General features: G+C 40.0%; 1 protein-coding gene across 2 annotated transcripts in view; it reads right to left on the bottom strand.

Moving 5' to 3' along the window:
• The window catches only part of DIMT1 (DIM1 rRNA methyltransferase and ribosome maturation factor), an 11,378-nt gene extending 2,288 nt beyond the window's left edge, over positions 1 to 9,090 (bottom strand). The window contains exons 1-10 of one of the 2 annotated variants that reach the window (XM_024765337.1): positions 8,807 to 9,090; positions 8,379 to 8,452; positions 7,155 to 7,241; positions 5,336 to 5,397; positions 5,156 to 5,249; positions 5,017 to 5,066; positions 3,265 to 3,388; positions 3,042 to 3,134; positions 2,110 to 2,174; positions 1,198 to 1,261 (exon numbers count right to left, since the gene is read on the bottom strand). In XM_024765337.1, coding sequence (XP_024621105.1) covers positions 1,198 to 1,261; positions 2,110 to 2,174; positions 3,042 to 3,134; positions 3,265 to 3,388; positions 5,017 to 5,066; positions 5,156 to 5,249; positions 5,336 to 5,397; positions 7,155 to 7,241; positions 8,379 to 8,452; positions 8,807 to 8,885 — 792 coding nt within the window. In that variant the 5' untranslated portion in view covers positions 8,886 to 9,090. Of the gene's footprint in view, positions 1 to 540; positions 1,262 to 2,109; positions 2,175 to 3,041; positions 3,135 to 3,264; positions 3,389 to 5,016; positions 5,067 to 5,155; positions 5,250 to 5,335; positions 5,398 to 7,154; positions 7,242 to 8,378; positions 8,453 to 8,806 lie in introns of those variants that run through there. The other variant, XM_024765336.1, reaches the window with a different exon arrangement.
• Positions 9,091 to 9,773: the final 683 nt, after the last annotated feature.

The raw sequence follows: 9,773 nt of genomic DNA, 5'->3' as shown, positions 1-9,773 counted from the left end.
TTTTTTTTTTTTTTTTTTTTTTTAGTTCAGTCAGTCATAAACAGTCACCTTATCTGTTCATGATAGTTTTGGAAAGCCTGTTTGTGCAGATTAAGACTTGGATCTCTCATTAGTTAAGTGGTTGATTTTTTTAGCATATACCAAATACACAGAAGACCTTGAATGAGCTAAATCATGTATATTGCCCTTTTTCTTCTTAGAAATTCTGAAATAGTTGTTTCAGGCGTCACAAAGTACTTCATAACACATAAAATAATTAAAGCTATAAAATAAATTTTACAGCAATTGTTACTTCTTTAAAAGTAACATATTCTTGGTACAAATTTCATTTTACCAGCTAGTTAAGTTTTTCTCATAGATGGCCTCTCCAACCCTTGAAAATATTTCATACTTTACATCTTTCATCTAAAAATTTGTCTTAATCCAGCATAATATTTCCTACGTAGGTAGATGTACAATGACTTTATTCATAAAATGGAGGTAGCAATGTGGTACATTAAACCATGTAAGATCTGAGTAAAAAAATACAAAAGAAATTTGCTTTTATCTGTCCGCTCCATTTAATTAGCTTGAAAGAACTAAAAAGTTATCAAACATCACAGTCATTATATATATGGATATGTCTATGTGTGCTCACACACACAACTAGTTAAAGAAAATGCTGCACAGATAATATAATACAGAGACATGAGGTTCACAACCAGAAATCTGCTATTTATCTCATACTTTGTTCTAATTATTTCAATTTCTGGGTATTAAAAAAAAGTCACTGAGAAAATAGTAACTTTAAATTTGTAATTGCTACGTAAGCAACAAGCAAGAAGGGACGGCCACAATTCAAAGGCTAGCAAACGGTACACAATTATTTTACGCTGAGTAAGTTACACAAGCTTAAAACTTTGAGAAAATTATGATTCAACTGAATCTTTTTATGGCAAAAAAAAAAAAACCGTCAGTAAAAGAGGATGGAGTGGAGTATTCAAGGGTGTTCAGATATGTTCTGCAAAATACATAGCAGCACTGACCTGTTAGAATTCAAGTTCTAGTGCTAGTTAGACATGACATACTGTCTTTTAAGGATCCTATGGAATGTTCAAAATTAAGAATCTTGTAATGATATATGAAACAGAATAGGAAATAGAGGGACATTTTAAAACAGAACAAATTATTGAAACAACAGAAACATTTTCTGCTTACGATATTATGGACCGAACAGTGAATTCTGTAGTTTTTTTCCAGTAGCTGTTGCACTGCACTTGACCTGTATTACATAAAGACATGATATCACTATTATTCCCAAGTCAGATTATAAATAATTTCCTTTATGTTTATTATAAGATTAAATTTACGTTCCATATGGCGAAATTAAGGAACTAAAAAAGGTGTTGAATATTTAAACTTCTGAAATAATCACAACTACTAATATTTAAAAAGTAAGTCCTGATAAACATCTCTCACATTCTTAAAGAAGTTCTAGACTCCACAAAACATCATCTACAAACATTTTTTTTTCATTGTGGCTTTCACCTTTCTTTTGACCTTGGGCCCCAAATTGCTGTTATATTTTTCCAAGTTAAAATGCCATAAATCTTTTAAAAATGTGGACGGGGTCCATCATCACCTCATCTTTCCAAGGAAAAACTAGGCAGGATGTGTGGTCAGTTTTTGGTTATTTCCCATTTTGCAAACAAAAACCTGATATAATTCCCAAGTCCAGGAACTTTTCTTCATTAAGTTCTCCTGCCTCACCAAGTACAAAATTAAAAAGATAGGGCTTCCCTGGTGGCGCAGTGGTTGAGAGTCTGCCTGCCAATGCAGGGGACACGGGTTCATGCCCCGGTCCGGGAAGGTCCCACATGCTGCGGAGCAGCTAGGCCCGTGAGCCATGGCCGCTGAGCCTGTGCTCCGCAACGGGAGAGGCCACAACAGTGAGAGACCCGCGTACCGCCAAAAAAAAAAAAAAAAAATTAAAAAGATAATAATGTGTCTGGACATGGACCATGTTTATGCTTTAGGGTATCTGTTCAGGAAAAAGGACCAAATTCTAGCACTTAGCACAGTATCTGAAGCACTGATCCCTCATATATCATAAATTAGTAAAATACTTACTTAAATGCAGCAGACAGTGTCTTGTTTTTCCTAACAAAGGTGATCCTTACTAGGCCATCCCATTCCTGAAACAGTAGATGGATATTTTCTTACAGAATATTAAACCTGCCTATACCTACTAGGTATTATTTTGTGTTAATATATAAAAATAAATGGAGTGATGGAGTGATGAAAATGTTCTATATCTGGAGTGATGAAAATGTTCTATATCTTGATCTGGCTGGCACACATATGCAAAAGTAAGATGCATACTTGATTTTCACACTTCTGTGCACCTCACTGAATATTTTACCCTCAATTTTAAAAATAGAAGAAAAATACATATTTGTTCCATATCTGAACAAAGAACATGGCATTTATTTAAATCAAAGTATCATTTTCAAAAAACTCAAAACAGACATGATTTAGAATATAGCCTGTACAATACACCTAAGTAAACCTTGCAGGAATAACTGACAACCACTCCACTGCCACCAGTTACTGACCACATAAGCAATCACGATTTTATACCATGTGATTGCAGTAAGGTTTTACATCACATCATCTGGCTTTCTTCTCTTTTTAAATGGCAGAAATTAGAATTTTGATTAAAAAGTGTTACTCATACGATTTAACACAACTATTTTCATTTTATCTTGTTTTCCATGTCTTATTCAAATAGATACATGTTTTCCATAGCTATAATCTTCAGCAAATTGCAATGGCATTCTAATCTTTTTACCTTTTGCAAACATTTCCCATGCTCTTGAGGTCCTCAACAACTATCTTGTGTCAAACAATTCCATCTACTCCAACACAGGGATGTATCATAATTAACACTCTCCTGTTTAGACATTTAGGTTGACTCGTTACCTTTCTGCTGCTACAGACACACATCTTCCAGGTTGGACTTTTTTTCCCTTTACTGAATGACCTAGTTATTTTAACCTCACCTGAAAATTGATAGGTGGTGGTGGATTCTTAGGTTCTATCCTTACGACACTGGATTCCACCTTGGGCGGTGGTCTGAAGTTATTCTTTCCAACCTATTAATCAGAAAATGTTTAAGGAGTCCTCTCAAAAACAACTTTAAATAGTAATCAAATATGCTTTCCTCCCAGAAGGCACAGCTAGATGCTCGAGTTAAGCCACATTATTTCAACAACAGTCACGTACTTTCATTAGATGGTCCACACGTGCTAATAGCTGTGTATTAATTGACAGTCTGCAGTATAACTTATCCCCAGGTTTTGCAACCAGTCGGAGAGCAAATTCTCTTTGAAACATAAGTACAGCACATCTGAAAAGACAGCAGAAAGGAATAAGGAACAAGGTCATTTTCAACTATAAATGTATTTTAACTGCAATGACTTTTCTTAAGTGGGAAATAGAGCAAAGCAATATCTGGGGTTAATAATTAGTCCAGCTGGCCAGAAGGGAGGAGAACACTTTCAACCTGAGCTTTATTACCACAAAATGATCCAGCTGCCTTTGTTTTTCATTGTGTAATGGCCGTAGCTCCAACCCCTTGCAAATGTAAGCCCTCAATGATCAGATGAGAAAGTATTTCAGATCAGCACTAGTCCATAAGCCCCTCTAGGAAAACAAAACCCAGGGACTCCCCTAGTGGTCCAGTGGTTACGACTCTGCCTTCCAATGCAGGGGACGCAGGTTCGATCCCTGGCTGGGGCACTAAGATCCCACTATGCCACAGGGCAACACTACTAAGCCTGCACGCTCTGGTGCCCAGGTGCCACAACGAAAGAGCCCACGTGCCTCAACTAGGACCCGACACAGCCAAATAAATAAATAAACATTTTAAAAAACAAAACCCAAACGAACAAAATTGGTTCAGTAGCCGAACTGTATTCATGGGGCCGTAAACATCCCTGTGGAAGAGCGGAGGCAGACTGTGATATCAGTGTCCTCCTGGTGTAACAGGTTAAGGAAAGTGGACTTTTTATTCAGCAAGCAAGGGGGAAGCTCCTGAACAGGAGAAGAGCATCTTCAAAGCTGGGATTTGACTTTCAAACTTTTTTGACAATAAGTCACACTAAGAAGTACATTTGACGTTGCAACACCTGCCACAAATCTCTCTATATATATATGTTTAGGGAACTCAAACAAAAAGTTTCATGAAACTATGATCACCTTGATGACATGCACTGAATGCCCTCTGATACATTCTATTCCGTGTCATTTTTTCCTAAATGACAGTCATGGGGCTTCCCTAGTGGCGCAGTGGTTAAGAGTCCGCCTGCCAATACAGGGGAAATGGGTTCGAGCCCTGGTCCGGGAAGATCCTACATGCCATGGAGCAACTGGGCCCGTGAGCCATGGCCGCTGAGCCTGCATGTCCAGAGCCTGTGCTCCTCAACAAGAGAAACTACCGCAATGAGAGGTACTCGCACCACAACGAAGAGTGGCCCCCGCTCGCCACAATTAGAGAAAGTCCACATGCAGCAATGAAGACCCAATGCAGCCAAAAATAAATAAATAAAATTTTAAAAAATGACAGTCATGGCTCACTATTTTATAACTACTAAGGAGTTTTTGACCTGTGATTTGAAAACTACTGGTACAGACTGTACTAGAAACCAGTTAGGAGGCCACTGTAAGAATCTAGACATAAGGTAATAAAAAGTTTGACCTGGGCTAATGGCAAGAGCATGAAAAAATAGGGAAAGGCCACCTGGTCTCAGGAGCAGGACTTAGACCACACCTCCCCCAAGTAACTCTGGCAATTGAAAAAGAAAGAGAGAGAAAGAGAGAGAGAGAATGCAGCACACAAATTGGTATTTTCTACAAAACAAATTCTCCAGTAGTTTTTCAACTGAATTAACCTTAATCTTTGGCTGTCTATGTTCATGGCCTAGACTATCAATTTTCCTAAGATTTGGCAGTAACTTTGCTCTTCTTGTCACAAACCTGAAAAAAGGTCGGTGCAGCAACAGCTTGAAGACAAAAGGAGAAGAGATCTGTAAGAGAATTAACTAGTTAGTTCTGGGAAAGACACACCAGAAAACAATTTAGTATATATAATGTTCCCTACATTTTGAAAACATACCTGATAAGGCAAATTTGCCACACAAGCATCAAAAAATGGCAAATCTGTTTTCAACACATCACCCACCATTACTTGAAGTTTGCTGGCCAGAGGCCTGATAATAAGAAAAGAAAAGCAATTAAAAAGAATATTGTTTCATGAGACTGAAATGCACTTTAATTCTATTAAATGTATACTCACGTGCCCTGAACTCTTTTGTGAAGTTCAGCTACTAGCCTTAGGTCAAGTTCACAGGCTATTACCTAAATTTAAAAAAAAAAACTTTTTTAGGTTAATTATGGAGTATAAATCTTTTCCTGTTATCTCAATGGAAACTCTTACATGATTTAAATGAATTAAACTCCTTTTCCCAATTCTACCATCAATATTCCTTCAATTGTACTCTACCAGCATATGTTAAAGAACTTATTTAAGAGAATTTAATGAAGAGAGTATTTACAAAATGTGGGAATGGGGTTAAGGGAACAACAACAAAAACACCACCCAGAAAAGTAGACAACCGGACTATGTGAGCTTTCTACCCAAATAATTGACAGAAGTATTGTGGTCATATGGCTCCACGCTTTGTAACTCAACTGATGACGAAAAAAATACACAATATGTCTTTGTAGTAAATGTTCTTAGAAGCACACAAAGCAACTGCTCCTGGAATGAGTATATCACTTCTCTCATCTACTGAGATCCAGAACATACAGCACAGATAACTTCTCAAGTAAATGAAAAGGGATGCCAGATAGGCTAAAATTTTAATTTTATTTCAATATAAGCTGAGGTTTTACTGACTTCCAGGAAGACCACATCTACAGAGTAGATATATGTGCCGTTTAGTCTGTTTAGCTCCCAGGTCCATTCTCCAGCTTTCTCTGTGCCTGTAGGGTCATACAGTTCAGCTCTGTTGCCCTTTGACTTCTGGTTGGGATTGGCTACTGAAAGGCAACGGCCTGATGAAAGGCATTACCGGTGCAAGGGGCAACATTGAGTATTTCCTAATGTCTGGCTGTGCCTTGCACAAGGTTTTGGCAGGGGCTGTGTTCTGCTATGAGTGGCCCCTGTTCGATGGCTCCTGCTCTTACTGGGCTCCGGTAACACACTTCCCTCCTCTTGCCCCTTGAGGTCTTTGGATAGTAACTATTTCCTGCTGTTGCTAGTCCCTAGGTTTTTCACTAATGTTTACTGGTTCCCTTAACATTCCCACATTTTGTCAATGGTCTCTTCACTGAGCTCTCTTCAGATAAGTTCTTTAAAACGTGTTGTCTACTTCCACCAGAAGACACAACAGTGGTCTAATTTAACTGGAACTAGGTAAGCCAAGACACAAAGAAGGTACCAGCAGTGGCCAGGTGACACCCTAATCTCAGAGGCCTGTGCTAGATCTCCTCCAAAGTCCTAAGGTCCAATAACTCCAATTGCTGTGCTTTTTTCCCCTGAGCCTAGAGGTGGTAGCTGCTCTCTGTAATTACTACTATTGGGTTACCTCAGTGTTCCCATTTTTTCTCTTAGTCCTCTAGTAACCATGTAACCAATTCCCTATATTAAATTCCCTGTATTGAAATATCCAATGTGGTTTGTTTTCCTGATTGATATACCCCATATTTTCTTTTTCTTTTAATCCATTTTTTAAAACTGAGATACAATTGACATATAACATTACATTAGTTTCATGTGTACAACATAATGATTAGGTATATGTAACATTCATGACCACATAATTACAATTTTATTTTCTTGTGATGAGAATTTTTACTCTCTTTAGCAACTTTCAAATATACTACACAGTACTGTTAACTATAGTCACCATCATGTCCATTACATCCCATGGCTTACTTGTTTTACAACTGGAAGTTGGTACCTTTTGACCCCCTTCACCCAGTTCGCTCATATTTTCTAAGATAGTTTCTAGCAAAGGAGCAATTAATTAAATAGATCTGTAAGCCACCTGAGCTTGCTCACATAGTAATTTCTGATACCAAACAAGAGGATACCAAAATCCCCTTTTTACCTTTTTCGCCTTTTCTAGCAACTTTACAGTCATATTGCCAGTTCCAGGTCCGACTTCCAGCACCACATCAGTTGGTCTTAAGGCAGCCTACAAGCAAGCACAACCACTTTACCTTTACAGGAACATCTGTAATAATTTAATTTACATCTGAATATCTTTACTCAAAAGTGCTCAGTTAGATCTTATTCTGACTCCCTTTTTAGAAGATTCCTTCATGATCTATGTGCTTAACAAAATTATCTCATTAACATTAGGTGCAAGTGGAAATCTAACACCTCTCCTAACTTGGGGCAATAGTTAGGAGTAAGAAAAGCAGGAAAAGCAGTTCTTTCTGAGAGTTGCATTCTGCTTTCTACCTTTGAAACGATTCCAACAGCATCTTGTCATCAACTCTTACCACCAAGTTCAAACTGGAAAGGTCAAAATGATGACCTTGCCTGAGAACCATAACACGTTGTACCAGTATTTCTCAATTCTACATCCATGTATGGTTTCAGGGATGCAGGAGTATCCAGAAATTTTACACAAAACTCGGTGTCTGTATGCACACAGCTGCAGTTCATAGCTTTCATCAGATGCTCAAAGGAATCCATGAGCCAAAAAGGTTAAAAAGCTAGGCCAACTCTCATTCTGTAAACGACACTAAGTCGAGATTACCTATGTAATGTTCTTTCTACAGCTCCAGGATGCTTCCTTTGCAATCCTGAAAGTAATTTGCACCATCTGTGTTTCTTGTCCTAGCACCCAATCATCCAAAACAATAAGAGAACATCAATAAACCCATACAGGAAGAATACTCCAAAGAGTTTATATGTGGCATTGGCTTATACCATATAGGTTTCTCTGGGGAACAAACTTCCAAAGGTGTCTGTTTAGACATAATTTTAGGGTCTGGAGTAAATAAAAACTAACAGTGATAGATGGTGCCTAGAAAAAGTGATTGGGAATAAAATAATAATCTGGAATCGAACAAGCAGAAATGTTAAGCTAAGAAGTAAATATCTACAGAAAGATAAAAGAATTTGGAGCCTGGAGAAACCGAGACCCACAGAAGGAAGCAAATCATATTGAAGACAGTTTATGAATCCTACACAGTTCCTCAATTCATTCAACAAGTATTTATACAGCATCTATTTTGTGCCAGGCATCCTTTCTATGCTTAGATATTCCTAAGAATAAAATCAGTAACCCAATAACTCTCTCCCTCTCCTCTTCCACACCCACCTTATCGATAATGCTGTTAACAATGAGAGGATTTTTCAAAACGTGCTGCCCAATCCCCGTGTTGAACATGAGTCCTGGAAGAAAACATGAAATAGCCTTAATTTCCCAACTAAAATCAAATATTGGACCATCCCAGAGAAGAAAGCAGGATAGTTGGGTTAAAGTATGTGCGCCAACGAGAGCTACCAAACGTCACGCTTAGAGCCGGGATGACAGTTTCAGTTCACCCCTTCTGCTGGACAGGAAGCCAGAGGCTGCGCGCCGGGCCTGCGGCCCGCGCTCCGGGAAACCCGGGACTTGCGCGGCTCCCAGAGCACGGGCCACGCCTGGTCTCACTGTCCCGGCCCAGAACTCCGTCCTCACCCCGGGTTCGGTCCTGCCGGAAGACCCAACCCGACTGACCCCAGCTCCCTCCCGCCTGTCCCCACCTCCTACGCTCTTCAGCTCCCGGCGTTGTTGTTGCCGCTCGCGGCACCGGCCGCTCGCCCCTGCCTTGATCTTCGGCATCTCTGCAGGCAGCAGGCCCACAGGCCGGTGAAGTTAGAGAGGACCGGAGCCTGCAACCGCGAGTCTCCGAACCACGTGGGAATCGCCGGCCCGCACCAACAGCACAGGTTCTGCCCAAGTCTGGGAGGGGCGAGGACCCGCCCCCTGGTTTGCTCCGTGGTGCGCCCCCAGAAAGAGGGCCGACCTTGGGGCCCGCTGGCCGCCGGGAACTGAAGTCATAAGCTGGGAGAAAGTCTGGTCTCGGAAGCCTACATATCCCAGAAGACACCGCGCTACCGATTCTGGCAGTTTGGATTGGCTAATTTGGAATCGGGGGCGGGGCCTCGCCCCTACCCACACCGAATGGGTTAAATAGGTTTTGGTGTGGTACCTCAAGGTTGTGGAGGAAGTTTAAGTTATATTAACGTAGTTAGGCCTGTGGATGCTTCATCAGGCCAGGTTCTGGAATCGCTGAAATCCAAAGAAGGTTTCTTTTTGTTACGTGCCTCGCTCCTGTTTCCCAGCCGATCGTGGGGTGAGAATCCCAGGAACTTGGGAAGAGGAGTGAGTTCTCCGCTGCTTGAGTTGTGGAAAGTAACTCTGAGAATGTTATTTTCTAGTTCCACTAGAGCTACTAGTTGCTTCGCTTCCTTCTGTGCCACGTCATTAATTTCCTAAACTTTTCCATATTGAGCTCTAGCTGTGTATTAAACACTATTGGGTGCTAGAGATTCAAAGTTAAATGGGAAACTGCTCTTCTCAAAGTTTATTCTACTGAGTTAGACAAAAAGTCCGAAACTCTGTAAATGTGGTAATTGTTATGCATTGGGTATTGTGATAGGACAATGTATCCGACTGTAAGTTCCATGAATACAATGTCCATGTCTATTTTGCCTGCCATTGTAATGG

The sequence above is a fragment of the Neophocaena asiaeorientalis genome, unplaced genomic scaffold (genome assembly GCF_003031525.2).
Source record: "Neophocaena asiaeorientalis asiaeorientalis breed wild unplaced genomic scaffold, Neophocaena_asiaeorientalis_V1.1 scaffold198, whole genome shotgun sequence".
NCBI lineage: Eukaryota > Metazoa > Chordata > Mammalia > Artiodactyla > Phocoenidae > Neophocaena > Neophocaena asiaeorientalis.
Note: the sequence above shows the minus strand (reverse complement) of the source record. Positions and strands in the feature narration are given on the sequence as shown.